The sequence below is a fragment of the Leucoraja erinacea genome, chromosome 33, assembly GCF_028641065.1.
Source record: "Leucoraja erinacea ecotype New England chromosome 33, Leri_hhj_1, whole genome shotgun sequence".
Classification (NCBI taxonomy): domain Eukaryota; kingdom Metazoa; phylum Chordata; class Chondrichthyes; order Rajiformes; family Rajidae; genus Leucoraja; species Leucoraja erinaceus.
The window spans coordinates 13,296,624-13,313,457 of NC_073409.1; the positions used below are offsets into that span (position 1 = coordinate 13,296,624).

Here is a 16,834-nt window from a genome sequence, read left to right on the forward strand (position 1 = left end):
TTCCTCATCTCCATTCTAAAGATATGTCCTTTTATCCTTTTTATTCTTACCCTCTCCACATCTAATTTATCTAGGCCTTTCATTATTCAGTAGGTTTCAATGAGATCCCCTCGTCCTTCTAAACTCCAATGAGTGCAGGCCAGAGCCATCCAATGTTCCTTGTACGTCAACCTGGGATTATTCTCGTAAACCAACACTGGACCCTGTCCAACTCCAACACTTCCTTCCTCAGATATGGGGCCCAAAACTACTCGCGATATTTCAAATATGGCAAGACCAGTGTCTTATAAAGTCTCAGGATTATATGAACGCAAGCAGTAATCTTGCAACTATTACCTAAAGATATCTACGGCTAGCTAGCTTATACATCAGAGTGCTTTAAAATAGCTGGATGGTGTGTAACATAAGTGTAATTCTGCTCATTCATCACACCTTTGCCAAACATGGAAAAATATATGGTATGATGAATTAATTTCATTCTTTTTTTTAAGACGTCTGCTTTATCAAACCCAGGTTTTCCAGCTGATTTGCTCTATTGAACATAAATATTGTGGCTTGAAATATTTCCTCTGACTCTTCTGTACACCTCCCTGCAGCTACAGGCTGTGCCAGTTAAGAAGCAGGCATGTGTCCAATTGTTGGTCAACATATTGAATCTCTGAAACATTGTGTAATGGCTGCTGTTTTGTATGTAGCATACATTGCCCTGGCCAGTGATTATCACTCAGTTTGCATCCTCTTAAAGTCAAACTTTGTATTTCATAGCTTTTACAGAAAATTGCTGAGCACAAATTGGCCACCGTTTTGTACATAACAATAATTGTACCTAAAAAAAGTAATTAGCTGTGCTTTGAAGTTTTTAAGCTTGTGAAGGATGTTATATTTGCAAGTCTTTATTCTTTGCTGTCCTCCTCTAAAGTTAGCCTAGTATTTTTACCTCCAATGTTCTCCTGGTTTGATGTCCAAAGTCAGGCAATGATCTGAAATATTTGGTTTATTGACCAACTATATGTATAGTTACCCTTTGATAATCGCTTCAGCCTCCCCTCTAATGCTTCCCGTCCATGTACTGGAGATATGATATTAAAGACCAAAATAACTAATGAACGCTCATTTAGTGCAAACAGATTTTGACGTATCATGATGTCTGCAGCTTTTATCTCCTTCATCTGTTGCTGTTAGAACTTGCAATGGTAACGAGCTGTAATTACCAACTACCTAAGAGACAGATAATTTGCTCAATGTCTGTTAATTCACAATTGTAATTAAAACATGCTGTAATTTCATCTCAGTAAAATACTCTTGAGAAATTATGTTTTTTTGTTAAATTCAACTGAAACAAATTTAGCGTAAAAGTACTACAGAAGCAAAAGAAAATGAATCATTGCATTCTTTCCAGATTTGAGCTGGGGTGAGAATAAAACACAACATTTATATTCTAATTTCTAGGGTTGATATATGGCCTGGAATATAAAAACATTTTTGCCAAGATTTAAACACAGACTTCCAATTATTCTAACCATTTTGAAAATTTCAGTGTAACTGCAACAGAACCATCGTAAACCTTTTCAGAATAATCACCCAATCTTTTAATTTCAGGTGAACGTGTCTTGTGTTTCCATGGGCCATTGCTTTACGAGGCTAAGGTATGTGCTATACAAATTATTTTGAAGATTTTTTGAAGTTATTGGAATACTGAGTATTGTTAGAATGCTCTAGCAAATGTCTGTCTTGTGCTGTCTATAATCATATCTTCAACATATTTCTGAAAATTGGTCTGAAATCCAATGGGGTTATTGGTGGAATAGATTTATTTTCTTATAGGGAGAGAAGAATGGCAATGTTTCACAATGGATTCATCAGAACTTAAAACGTTTTTTGTTTTGTATGTTAGTAGTATGTGCATCATTTTCTGTATTTGCATTGTTCCGAATTTTTCAGCATAAACCCAACGAAGGATTCCTGTCACAGGATGTGATCAAAATTTTAATGTGGGTCGATATTGGTTGAAACCCATAGTTGACCCATTCCAAGCATGGATTATGGGGGGGATAGAACAATTGAGTCGTGTTGTTTGTGATTTATGGATATTAGGAAAAAAGTGGCTATCTGGAGATTTCCCATTGGATCTCCTGGTTTCATAAAGGATTGAGTGATAGGATAAAGGAATTCTGAGAAACTGTGACAATACTATCAATTGCTATAAAGGTGGTAGCAGGTACAAAAAGAAGAACATTGAGGATAAGGATAATTGGTTGTTATTTATCCTGTCCTGATTTGTCTGGGATGAGAAAGATGTTGAAGTGTTGTTTGGACTTTGACTTTATAGTTTTAAGATTTAAAGATACGTCACCTATTTAGCACGGAGGAGAAATCTAAACTACTTGAAGTTGAATTCAAGATTCAAGAAATTGATTGCCATGTCAACAAGTTGATAGGAATGTGTCTTGGTTCGCTCTTAATTCAGCTCTTAAGGGTGTTTCATTTGATACAAGAGAATGTGTTGGCAAGAATCTCAACAGATGAAGGAAATTAACAATACCATTCCTTCTCTCAGTAAAGGAAAATGAATCTATATGGTTCCAGTAATTTTCCAGTTCTCTCGCTTGTTCCAAGTGTTTCTACCAAGAAATTGTGTAATGGATTTCAGAATGATTTTCAGAAATATGCTAATTTGTTGGAGTTACTGTGACTAGAAACAGAGCAAGATAATAAAATTGTGTTATTCAAAGCGAAGTCTGGCAGCTTGGATGACCTCTGGCAGGGCAGTTTCTGGTAGGTCCACTGTTGGCGAGGGAAGGTGTGATCTCAAGAGACACAATGCGAAGAACTGTGGAACTGTTCAAACGACTGGACACTTGCTTTCGGTTGCCTAGGCCTATGGGATCTTCCAGTTGCCAACTATTTCAACTCCCATTCGCATTCCCACACTGACCATTCTGTCCTGGGCCGCCTCCATTGGCAGAATGAGGCCAGAGTTCCTTCAGAATCCAGAGTTCCTCCAGCAGCTCTCTTTTTGCCATCATTTCAGCATCTGCAGTCTCTTGTGTCTGTAAACTCATGACTCATTTACCAATTGTTGACTGCTTAAAAGAAGACATCTGCACCTTCATGCATCATCCTTAATATGTCCCCCCCCCCCCCCCCCCCCCCCCCCCCCCCCCCCCCCCCCCCCCCCCTTGACATGGGTACATTCAGCTAAGAATGGAAATCACTGTAGCAACTTTGCAAGTTTGTGGCAACTCCCAAACCCACAATTGCTGCCATAGAGAAAGACAAGGGGGTGGGCAGGAATCTCTTTGAAATCTAGTGATTCATGAAAGGTCTAGGGTGGATGTGGAAAGAATGTTTGCAGTAGTGGGAGAGTCTAGGTCCAGAGGGCACAGCCTTAGAATAAAACAACGTACCCCTAGAATGGAAATGAAGATCTTTTTTTTTTCGCCAGAGGGTGGCGAATCTGGAATTAATTGCCACAGACGGCGGTGGAGGTGATCATTGGCTATTTTTAAAGCGGAGATTCATAGGTTCTTGCTTAGTAAGGGTGTCAAAAGTTGCAGGGAGATGATGGGAGAAATAGGTTGAGAGGGAAAAATAGATCAGCCATAATCGAATGTCAGAGCAGACTCATTTGGTCGAATGGCCTAATTCTGCTTCTATGTCTTAAGCTCTTATGAATATGATCTAACTGACATTCCACACCTGTATCTGACTGAGCTTGGGGTGAGGACAACCCATCACAAACAACAAACTCTGGACACTGATCGAATCTGCTTCCGAACAGCTGTCTGAGGTCGAGTCAGTTACATTTTTTATGTGCTAAAGAAACACTATGTGTTTTGCAGGAGCTTTACTGAGCAATATTGGGGAATGTGAGGATGGGTGATCAAAAGGTTGATCCGGTCTGAGTGGAGCATATTGGCTTTGGGGGAACTGGTGGTGAAAATTGGATGACAGGAATGCAGAGAGTACAAAGGGATATGGAACACAGGTTAAATGTAGGAAGGGTTAAGAGCGTGGAAAGATTTGAAAGGGTTAAGCGCATGGACAGGTTCATCAAGATTATTTAAGTTACAGCTAGGAAGTGGCGCTCTTCGTTGAATGAGCTGAAGATGAATCTGAGAGGTGGTTGTACTTGGATGGCAGTTACGTAATTACTGTTGGAAGATGACAGGTCCCTTTTCCTTTATTGTTTTAATTTCATGACAATTCCTCTACCTTGTGTTGAAGCTGCTATCTTTCTGACATTTATTCCCCTCTCCCCCTTACATAGAAACATAGAAACATAGAAATTAGGTGCAGGAGTAGGCCATTCGGCCCTTCGAGCCTGCACCGCCATTCAATATGATCATGGCTGATCATCCAACTCAGTATCCCGTACCTGCCTTCTCTCCATACCCCCTGATCCCCTTAGCCACAAGGGCCACATCTAACTCCCTCTTAAATACAGCCAATGAACTGGCCTCAACTACCCTCTGTGGCAGAGAGTTCCAGAGATTCACCACTCTCTGCGTGAAAAAAGTTCTTCTCATCTCGGTTTTAAAGGATTTCCCCTTTATCCTTAAGCTGTGACCCCTTGTCCTGGACTTCCCTAACGTCGGGAACAATCTTCCTGCATCTAGCCTGTCCAACCCCTTAAGAATTTTGTAAGTTTCTATAAGATCCCCTCTCAATCTTCTAAATTCTAGAGAGTATAAACCAAGTCTATCCAGTCTTTCCTCATAAGACAGTCCTGACATCCCAGGAATCAGTCTGGTGAACCGTCTCTGCACACTCCCTCTATGGCAATAATGTCCTTCCTCAGATTTGGAGACCAAAACTGTACGCAATACTCCAGGTGTGGTCTCACCAAGACCCTGTACAACTGCAGTAGAACCTCCCTGCTCCTATACTCAAATCCTTTTGCAATGAAAGCTAACATACCATTCGCTTTCTTTACTGCCTGCTGCACCTGCATGCCTACCTTCAATGACTGGTGTACCATGACACCCAGGTCTCGCTGCATCTCCCCCTTTCCCCCTTTCCCAATCGGCCACCCTTGCCTCCTTCTTTCACCCTAGTCATTTAACCAATTCCACAGTTCACCACATTGTATCCCTCTTGAGATCATACCTTCCCATGCCATCAATGGGCCTATGCACCATCCTGCCTGAGGTAATTTGAAGCCAGCCCTGTTTGGTCTTTTCTCACCTCCAGCTCTTCATCATTCCCCCCCCCCTCCTACTTGAAGAAGGGTCCTGACCCAAAACACCATTTGCTTAACCAGTTCTACAACCATTCCACCTCTGTATTCAATGCAGGGCCACGAGGTCACTTATGCTGCATCAATAATGTTTTATTCTCACTCATCATCTGAATGGCAATTTCACAGACTGGCAATCAATTGGAAATTTTCCAAATATGTGGTGATTTGTTCAAAGCAAGTGTTCATTGTTTTAGCTGGGTACTTCACAGAGGGATATTAAGTATAGTACTTACAGAAATCTAATTTGCCATATACCAAAAGCTGCACATTCCATCAGTTCCTGGGCCTTAGTTGACCAAGGTCCATAGTTTTTGTCTAGATAATAAAAAAACATTTTGATTAGTGCTGAGAATTAAAGTGTATATGTCTTTAAAAATTGAATTTAAATTTTAATTGCCAAACATTCATACAGTATGAATCACAATATTTTTAGGTTATATACCTACCTTTAGGAATGAGTGTACAGGAAGTAAGAGCTGCAATTAGATTCATCCCTTTGAATCACTTTGGTATTCCCTCCAATTCTCTTTTAGTAGGGGCTATTGATGAACATTTAACAGTGAAATCTCTCCCTTTCACAACATCAGCAACTGATACACCATGGCTGCAGTATCATGTACAATATCATGTTCAAAATGCTCTGTAATTAGACTTGCAACAGCACCTTCCAAATACACAATCAGTGTCACTATTAAAGACGTGGACAGATTGTGCATGGATTCCCTCCTTCAGTAAAACAATAAAATATTTGTTTAAATCTTGCAAATGTTAACTATCAGACCTTCACTGCTCCTCTGAGTAATGCCTTCAGTCACTTTAAACAGCCCATGAAATTCGAGACATTTGATTTGTATAACTCTGAAGTTTATTATCAAATGGCAAAGCTCTTTTTGCAGATCACTTTACCTTCTACTGGCAATCTATTCTGAGCTATGCAACAGGAAGAGATTACCAGGCTGACACAGGGAAATGTGAAAGGATGCTCCGAAAGCAGCATTGAAAATGTTCAACATTTCCCATTTTCCCCTGGGAATCCCTGGCCCATGAATGAAAGTGGAGAAGGAGCATTCTGGATGGTATTGAGAATCTCAAATCTGTGCTCCAGTGAAAAGCAGGGAAGAGATCAGGGAGTTTGCAGTTATTTTCTTTGACACAGATTTTACACTGGAGCACATATTAGTTTTTCTTTCAATATTTAATTAGTTACAGATATCTTTTTTTGTGCAATCATTCTTTTCAGTAATCTTACTAGCTGTGAAGGTTGGAATGTTATTTGGTAAATGTCAGTCACGATAATGCTTATTATTTAAATATCATATTCCCAGTGGTCTATTTAACTTGCTGGGTTGTTACTACATTTGAAATTTACAATATTTTTATTTTATTTTTAAATATAGTGCGTAAAGGTTGCTATAAAGGACAAACAAGTGAAATACTTCATACATTATAGTGGCTGGAATAAGAAGTAAGTATGAAATATTTTACAACAGAAATATGATGTGTGAAAGATATTAAATATTCCTGGCTGAATAAACACTGAAGATTTGAACAGTGGGATACAGTGGCAATAAATGGAAGCCAGCGTAATGAACACTTGCAGCAAGTGTCCAGATATTTTGAAGTAATGTATTATCTAAATAATAGAAAAATACTGTCAATGGCATTTAAATAACAGACCATCTATAAATTGGATGCACATTTCAAATAGACCAGGCATGTTCTCAATGTGATTTAGTTTATTCTGTCAGTGCTATGTTGGGTAAACATTGAACTTCCTTGCACCAGTTTGATCCTAGTATGCATCAGAGGGGTATAATATGATCTATGAAATGAGGGAGTTCTTTCTGAATATGCTGGAAATGTTTCGCTTTGGATGATGTAGAGGAAGAGTTATAAGAATGCAGTTGATAACGTAACGTATAAGTGCAATTATGTGTGCTGGCCTTTCCTTCGCGCCTCCAAATGGAACGTGGGCTTTTGTAATTGACTTTGGCAAAGTACAGGGCTGGGGTGGATTTGGAGGAGTATTGGTAGCAAATGATCATGCATAGTTTCGTTGGCTGGTCATATTTTAAGATGACATTTCTCATTGTCTAAATTGTTGGAAAGAGCTCTATGTCCCATCCTCTTCACTTGAAACAATATTTAAAAGTCACCATTGCTCCCTAAGACCAGAGGACGTATAGAAACTATCAGTTAAAGTTGGCAGCGTTGATGTCATCTGTTCTATTTATTTTGCAAATTTGCCGGAATGAAGATCTCATGCAATGAGAGCCTGTTCCCCAATTATTATCAAGCAAATGCCACAAGAAACATATTTTTCAAGTGGCATTTTCTATGCAAGGCAGACTACAAATTACTAGATAATAATTAGTAACTAATGTTTTCATTGAAGAACAAATATCTCTTGGCGTAGGCTACAATGTAATGTGGGCAAGATTGGAATTTTTTGTCTCTGGGCTGAAATAACATTAGTGGAAGAGATATGAATTTTGGTAAACTCATCCAGTGTTGGAAGATTCCTCTTGGTTATGCCAATTGTTTATGGGAGAAATAACATTTGCAGCCTTTACAGATATTCATTCCTCCATTTACAAACCTTTACTCTTGATGCATTGACATGGTGTATAAACTGTAGAATGAAATTGGGTGTCTGTGGCTTGGTTTGCAAATCTCTTCAAATAGGATTTGGGCTTGTCCCTTTATTTGATTGTTCTTCAATTGACGACTTTTCAGCTCCACGCAGATAAATGGCAGAAAGCAGCATACTTAATTCTGTTATTACATGTGGAATTTGTGAGATGGAGAATTCTTAAAAATAGGGAGTTGTGCAGCCCATTGAGATTGTGATAAGATTCATGCCTTACCACATTGCTATCATTTCCTTGCTCAACACTCGCCTCTCGATTCCCTTGTTCTCCCTAAAGGAATGACAGTCTCTGATTTGTATATAGGCAGTGCATGTACAGTTTCAGGGATAAAAGACATGTTAAAAATTCCAAAGTTGTCAGTAAAATTTCAAAACATAGAAAAACATAGATTTGAGTTTAGGAGCAACGAGGTCCTACTGTAGTTGTATAGGACCCTGGTGAAACCGCACCTGGAGTATTGTGTGCAATTTTGGTCTCCTAATTTGAGGAAGGACATTATTGTGATTGAGGGAGTGCAGTGTAGGTTCACCAGGTTAATTCCCAGGATGGCGGGACTGACATATGAGGAAAGAATAGGTCAACTGGGATTGTATTCACTGGAATTTAGAAGGGTGGGAGGGGATCTTATAGTTGAAACATATAAAATTCTTAAAGAATTGGACAGGCTAGATGCAGGAAAAATGTTCCCGATGTTGGGGGAGTACAGAACCAAGGGTCACTGTTTAAAAATAAGGGGACTGAGATTTAGGACTGAGATGAGTAAGAACATTTTCACCCAGGGAGTTGTGAATCTGGAATTCTCTGCCACAAAAGGCAGTGGAGGCTAATTCACTGGATGTTTTCAAGAGATAATTAGATTTAGCTCTTAGGGCTAAAGGACTCAAGGGATATGGGGGGAAAAGTAAGGAATGGGGTACTGATTTTAGATGATCAGCCATATTGAATGGCGGTGCTGGCTCGAAGGGCTGAATGGCTTACTCCTGCACCTATTTTTCTATGTTTCTAACTCTTAACAGGACAATTCCTACATCCCTGGAAGCACTTTTGGAGAACCCTGCTGCAATGACACTGAGGCGAGCATCTTTGCAAACAGAAACCAAGCCTGCATGCAATACTGATGATATTGTCTCATCAAGCTCTGTACAATTTCAGCAAAGCTTCCTTAATTTGTGCACTAAGCTCCTCACAGTAATGTCCCATTTTTCTTCGTCATCATTTGCTGCACCTGTTTTTTTCATTTCATTTAAGCAGTATATCGATTCTTCTGCACAAACCATTATTGCTAGTTTGTCATTTAGAGAGCTATTTATGTACTATCAAGAATGAATAACCTTTACGTTTCTGCCCATAATACTCCATTTCACACATTTGTCCACTTGAGCTTTTACCACTCTTCTGACCTCCCCATTTCCCAACCAGTTTTATCATCAGCAAATATGATTGCAATACACATTCTTATAATTGGTCAATAATATGACCTGTCAAGATCTGAGGCCCAGTATTGATATGTGTGGCATTCTATTAGTGAAACATTCTGGGCTGACAGATCCATTGGTTCTAAATGTTTTGTTGTTTTAATAATCTCTACTGCAAATCCATATGCATGTACAGAACTATTGAAGTGGCATAAAAAAATTAAGAATTTGCTGTCAGAAGTTTAGAATGTTGCAAGCTACATTCTTTTCTGCAGTTTACTGCAGATTGTGTCCAGTCCCTTTCAGTAAGTTGGTTTCCTTCCTTGTTCTTGATCTTGGCCAATGCAGTAATTGGGCTTCAAATGGTAGAAGAATGAAAGGTGAGAAGATATGTCAGCTCTTGTCCATCCACCGTAACTGGTTAAAGGGCAACCCTTGGCTTTGTTCACCTTTGTTCTCTTCTCCTGATGAATGATCAGTACAGAGAGAAGTGAAGAGACGTAAGGTACTTTTGAATTAGCCATTTGGGAATGTGTTGGTTTTGGGTCTGCATGCCGCCTTCTGCTCTTTGCTCATGAGCTGAGTTGGAGAAATACAATGGAAGTGGTAGATTTTAAATCCAATGGTTTAAGGCATAAGGGGAAAGGACAAGTGAATGGGGTTGGGTCTGAAGAAGGGTCTTGACCTGAAACCTCACCCATTTCTTCTCTCCAGAGATGCTGCCTGTCCAGCTGAGTTACTCCAGCATTTTGTGTCTATCTTCAGTGTAAACCAGCATCTGCAGTTCCTTCCTCCACGTGGTGTTGGGTCATAGGTCAGATAAGATTTTAAATGATTGAACTGGTTTGAAAGATTGAATGGCTTGTTGTTCCATTGGTTAAAGCCAGAGTGTAGCTTGCCATAGGTGTGTCTCTATAATTTATTGCTTGGCAGAAAAAAATAAAGTCAACTCATTCCCTGAATTGGGGATACATCCCAGAAAAGAAATTGTATAACTGCATATAAATTATTCTGGGTAGATAACTATCGCTTGCTCCAGTGATGTCAAGTATATAAATTTACTATACATAATACAAAATATAAATTTGATTTTTTAAGATAAATTGGGACAATATAAAAGGCATTATTTCTTTGCACACATGGAAAATCATTAAATAAAATCAGAATTCATGATAGAATATTTTTATATAATTATTGTAAAATGAAATAATTGACACAACAGTACCATTGTCAATTTTGGGCAACTGCGTGCCCTTCCGAAGACGCACTCTTGGGGGTGAATAATGCCTTGTCACGGAGCCTATCATAAGTAGGCAACAACAAAAAATGCATTATATTTTTGCTGGGTGCTGAAAGTGCCTATTTTAGTGCTAAATGTACATTTATAGGATAGGTTCATGAGAGAAAATGCCATATATGTAATTCTTTATTATTTCACCTATTCAAACAGCTTAGATGTGTGGTATCGTCAAGAATGCAGGTATTGTAAAGACTAGTTAGAATTTTTAATTAAGACTGAAAAAATAATACTGTTTTTGGTGTTTGGAATGATAAAAATCCCCCCATAAATTCTCTAGAAAATTAATGTTCACAGCAATTCAGAATTAAGTGGTGAAAGTTCTGTGATGGAAGTAATTTTAAAATAGTATGAATATTAATGTTACATTCTGAATTTCATATTTGTTGCAGCCAGTTGTGTCAGAAATATATTTTCAGCCACTGTTGATTAAAGTCCCTGAATTTAGGAGCAAAATAACTACAATTCTCTGTTCCTGACTAGTGCTTGCACATGCCCGCTGACATGCTCTATCTAATGCAAATAATGGAAGGTTGTTGCTGCCTATGGTGCAAAGTGCCAGCACCATCGGGGAGCGCAATACAAATTACATTGGGAAGCTGAATTAACTTGAGAAATGAGCTTGTGGAAAACTCTTTCATTAATGACCAGGGCATCACAGTCATGCCGCCGGTAGAGCTGCTGCCTTACAACGCCAGAGGTTTCATCCTCGCCTTGGGTCCCCTCTTTTTTTTCATGTTCTTCATATGACTGTGTTGGTTTTCATTGGTTTACTCCCACATCCCAAAGACATGCAGGATTGTAGGTTAGTTGGGCTCAGTGAAATTGGCCCAATGTGTAGGGAATTGATAAGAAAGTGGGATAGTGTAGAATTAGTGAGAATGGGTGACCAATGGGCTGCATGGACTTGGTGGGCTGAAGAAGGTTTCGACCTGAAACTTCACCCATCCCTTCTCTCCGGAGATGCTGCCTGTCCTGCTGAGTTACTCCAGCATTTTGTGTCCATCTTTGGTGGGCTGAAGGGCCTGTTTTCATGCTGTACCTCAAAACTAATTGGGGTTAAATTAAAGTATTTTAAAGTCTTTGGCTGTAAAAATAATGTCATTAACAAGTTGATGTGAAGCTGAAAATGTAAAACTATTTAGTGTGCATGCTTGAGGGAGTGACTGATCCTGAGGGACTGACTCTTCTCTAATGCAGTGTCATATAACCATTAATGTTGATAAATGATTCTGCCTCTGCTTTTTTCCACTACTGCTGAGTTCTTGATTTCATTTTGACTTTCAAATTGAAATACTTTATTAACTGTTGTATTTTAGTCTGGTAAAAATCAGTGCAGTTTCTTCATATAAACTGGCTTAAATCGTTTGAAATTAATTCTGTGGCTATAGTATCCTGTAGAGCAATCTTTAATATTGTGAATCATCAATGCCAGTTTACACAGTGAGAAGATAGTGAGCCAATTGTATTCAAATATCATAGTAGGAGGTGATTTGATCCAATTTGATTGTCATAGTTTTTTGAAGTAACTGCTTTTCTGTGTCCTTTTTCCATTGCCCAATGATTCCATCCCCACCACAGACTTCAATCCAATTATATTTTTAGATCCCTTCTGAATGTTATAGAATCAACTTGTAGACAATGCACTCCAATCTGTAAATTGTTGCATTTAAACAATAAAATAAACAATAAAATACCCCTCATCTGTTTTACCTGTCACTACCTTTGAAATAGAATAAAGTTAAATGAGTAAATAATTTTAAGATTTGTGTGTTTTATGAGGGTGTGAAGATATGTAGAACAAGAAAGAAGTGAAAATATCTGGTACCATAATTTTGAATTTGTTGTAGAAAGTAAATGCTAAGTGGCTTTCTGGGTAGTGTTTGAGAAATAATAGCTAACTGGGATATGGAGCAACCTTGAATGTTGTAATGGAGTCTTCTAGTCAAGTGAGACTTTGACAGGAGCTCTGCAGGGCAAGTTGGCGGTGGCGCAGTGGCAGAGTTGCTGCCGTGCAGCACCACTGACTTGGGTTTGATCCTGACCACGGGTGCTGTCTGTATGGAGTTTGTACCTTCTCCATTTGACTGCGTGGGGTTTCTCTGGGTTCTCCAGTCTCCTCCCACACGCCAAAGATGTGCAGGTTTGTACATTAATTGGCTTCTGTAAATAGTCAGTTTGTGTAGGATAGAACTCGTGTCAGGGTGATCGTTCGTTGGCACAAACTCGGTGGGCCGAAGAGCCTCTTTCCATGCTGTATCACTAAACTAAGTTGAGTTTATTGTCATATGCATATGTACGGTGAAGTGCAGATGCAATGAAAATCTTTCTTGCAGCGACATCATAGGCATGTAGACTTGGATAATAATTTATTATTTTCTTTACTGATCTTGTGTATATGTGAGTCGATGGCTGTTGTGTTTTGTTCTTTTTAAATCTTTTATCCTGTGTCTTCTATGTACACACCAAAGGAGATGCAATGGAATTTTGTTGTACAGTTATTGTGCAATGACAATAAACGTATTCTATTCTATAAATCATACATAATTTACACACAAAATTTTGAAGACAGTAAAAAGAAAGACTGCAAGAAAAAAAAAGACATTCATGCAAAGCAGAATTGGGGGGGGGCGGAAACAAATTAATAATAGTGCAAGAGGTAATCCATAGTGTTCAATTGTCGAGGTAGGATTAGGATTGTGCAACTGGGTTCAAGAACTTGATTATTGTAGGAAAGTACCAGTTCCTGAACCTGATGATGTGGTACTTGAGGAGCTGTACCTCTAACCTGACAGTAGCGGCGAGGAGTGAAGTTTGGCATATGCACAAGCACGTTGAGCACAAGCACAAAAAAGTAATGAGGGTCTTGCCCAGGTGGTGGGGATCCTTATCAATTGATGGCATTTTTTTGAGGCATCGCCTCATGTAAATGCTTTTGTTGATGGGAGGTCTGTGCCCATCTTGGACTGTGTTGAATCCACTAATCTCAGCAATTTATGATCCTGTGTGTTGGAATTACCGCATCAGACCATGATGCAACCAGTCAGGCCCCTTTTTACTGTGCATCTGTAGCCAATTTAGAGTATACAGTGGTATGCCAAATCTCTTTAAACTTCTAAGAAAGCAGAGGCATCGGTGTACCTTCTTCATGAATACAGGTCATTTGAAATGTTAATGCTCTCAAATCTGAAGTTGTTCATTCCCTCAACTGCCAACTGGCATGTGGCCCCCTGGCTTCCCCTTGTAGAAGTCAATGGTTGGTTTCTAAAACCCACGACTCTGTAACATGTATTGTCAATTTGCTGACACTAAACAATAATCCGTCCTCAGATTTGTCTGGTTGTTGGTGGTTTAGGAAGAAAATTCTAAAAGCCTAAAGCCTCTATTTAATCATCAATTTTAAGACCACAAGCTTATTTGGGTTCACATACTAGAATCTGCAGCCCCATTAATCTAGAAATATATTGGTTGTTAGAATTCTAGTGTCATTTCATGATATGTAATGATAGCAATGTAAATGTTTTCTCATTATACCCTGATTCTGTGCAACTAGAAAAACCTGTCCTGAGAGTAGTTTGCTTTTATCACCAATATACTTGTTATATCTTGATTTTACATTATCGCCTTTTGTTTGCATGGCCTTTTGTTTTACATGTACAGTACGGCTCTTGGAGGCGAGTCAAATTCTAGCGTGCAGCCCAGATTAAATGCAGCTGCAATTAAATTAAATATTGACTCATTGGACTTTGCTGTGCAGGCAGTAAACTTTCGAATATTTCTGCCTTCATTGAGTTTATAGAAGAACTTGCTGTATCTGCTGTTCGAGGTGTGGCGAGACCAACCACAGACTCGGTGATTGTTTCGCTGAACACCTCCGCTCAGTGCACCTAGGCTTATGTGATCTCATGGTCGCTAAACACTTTAAAAATCAGATCTCTTAATCATAGAATCATACAGGATGGAAGGAAGCCAGATGGCCCACACGTTCTGCTTTGTCACTTCCAGAGAAGCTACTTAATTTGTGGTTCAACTTCGCCCGTCATAATCTTCATGAAAATAAACCGCTTTGGTACTCAATAGTTGATCGTATTGAGTACTGTGAGCTTTTGTCGGTAAAAATTGTGAAGAATTACTTCACGTTCGTTGCATTAAACTGCAGGAGACTGTGACTCATCCTATACAAGGATGTTGGACAAAAACGTCTAGCTGTCTTGGGAGTAGTCAAGTTGGGAGACATAAATGGGTATTGTTTTCTGTATTCAAGTTATTGCCAGACAGCTGCACAATGAATAGAAGGGGATCAATAGCAGATTGCTGAGGCTCAACGGAAATGATAGGAATGCGTGCTGGGTGAGAAGTAGGATCATCTTTTGGAAGGATGCCAATGATGTTTGAAGAAAGCTTGATTGAATATGCAAGGTTGGAGCTTGGGATGGTTACAGCGAATGTTTGTGTGGGAATTGTACTAGATTGGATCACCGGCTGTGTAATGTATGGAATGATGTGGGGAATATGAGAGCAACCTCTTGATAGAACATGAGTGATTGAAGCAAACAGAGGCTGAATAACCTTTGTCTGCAGCAGGTCAAAAATATAATTGGGTAGCATGTCATTCCTGAGCAAAGGTTGGTAGCTCATTTGGGTTGAGAAAATAAGGAAATTCTGTATCCTGGGCCACTATGATTGCTGTTTGGCTGGTTCAATGTATGGAATGATCAGTGCAGTGATGTGTAAGAATTAACAGTGGATGGAGTGGAATATTCTCTCTTCACCTGTTCAAGCTGTGAAGAGATATCATTTTGCTGATTTATGACCTGAACCCAACAAAAGGCCTAAATTCTTGCTGTTTTTAACCCCGATGGTATTCGAACCATCAGATACCATTGAGCCCTGTTCAATGATATTCCAATGCATTCTCTCGTTTAATCTAACTTTATCTTCCACTAAGTGTTTCCACTTTGAAGGAAATTACCCGAAATTCGGGTTTTCTTCGGGTAATTTTAGGGAAATTAAATAATTTCGGGAAATGTCCCGGCCCAGTAAGCCTTCCCCACCTGCGCATGTGCGACTGCCGCCCCAACTGCGCATGCATACCAGTCCCACTGCGCATGCGCGGGGGAAGTCGCGAAGGAGTCCAATCAGCGGCACGGATGATTTGAGGGGGAAAAAAGTATGTACCTGTATATTTATGACCATCTGTGCCTGCGCAGTTGGGGGAGCCCCGTCAGCCACGTCACAATTGAAAACGGTGGCGGTGACGCGGTAGGGACGCCGTCCCCTGCGCGCGAGCAGTGGGCCCGGTATCCGTGCGTGCGCAGTTGGGGCAGCAGTCGCACGTGCGCAGTTGGGGAAGGCTTACCGGGCCGGGAAGTACCATCAAATTCCAGGTAATTTGGAATTCTATTTCAGGATTTTTTTTTTGAGGTGCGGACGCACTATTATTCATTTGCTCCAATAGCCCATCCCCCGCCCTATCCACACGCATAGCCCCCAATTTTGCAGGCGCGGCTAAAGAGAGGGAGGGTGAGTGGAGGCTGAGAAGGAGGGGGGGGGGGGCCATAGAGGGTGGTCCGCAGCAGCAGCCTCCCCACCAGGCGACGGGCGGGCACCGACCCAAGGACCGCGAGTTCGGCCTTTCCAGTACAGGGCCCGACTTCAATTCCGGGCTCGCTCTTTATGCGTCCTTTGAATAACCTGGTAGGGAGGGGTTGGGGGTGATGTCACTTGAGGCGCGTGGAAGATTGTGTGCGTGAGGCCGTGCGAAGCAGACCCATTGTGACGTCATCAGAGCTGCTTGTTTAAATTCAGAGTCTTTTGATATTTTTAAACATTTTCAGTAATGTCAAGAAATAAAGCATGACAGATAAGGTGATTTATTTTTTCTAATACTTTGCTTTCGTCTTGTCTTATTTATCTCTCTCTCTCTCTGTTTTTAGTTGGGATGAATGGGTTCCAGAGAGCAGAGTGCTGAAGTATGTGGACACAAACCTGCAAAAGCAGAAAGAACTACAAAAGGCTAATCAGTGAGTATGTGAATGGTACTGATGAAAGAAGAAATTACACTTATTGGCCAAGGGACTTGGGGACTAAACATTTTAGGATAAAGCCAACTTTTTCTTCAATTTGTTGGGCAAGCAGCAATCTCTTTAAAACCTCTATAACATCATAAAATGCCTTCAAAACCATTCAGGAAGCGTTATCATAGAAAACTGGACACACTGTTGCATGG

General features: G+C 40.0%; 1 protein-coding gene across 7 annotated transcripts in view; it reads left to right on the forward strand.

The window, feature by feature from the left end:
- morf4l1 (mortality factor 4 like 1) overlaps nt 1-16,834 on the forward strand; it is a 37,270-nt gene that overhangs the window by 2,450 nt on the left and 17,986 nt on the right. For 3 of the 7 annotated variants that reach the window (XM_055661389.1, XM_055661388.1, XM_055661390.1), the window contains 4 exons: nt 1,600-1,646; nt 6,640-6,707; nt 8,910-8,966; nt 16,542-16,628. In XM_055661389.1, the coding sequence (XP_055517364.1) occupies nt 1,600-1,646; nt 6,640-6,707; nt 8,910-8,966; nt 16,542-16,628 (259 nt within the window). Of the gene's footprint in view, nt 1-1,599; nt 1,647-6,639; nt 6,708-8,909; nt 8,967-10,758; nt 10,789-16,541; nt 16,629-16,834 lie in introns of all 7 variants that reach the window. The other 4 variants (XM_055661393.1, XM_055661392.1, XM_055661394.1 and 1 more) reach the window with 2 other exon arrangements.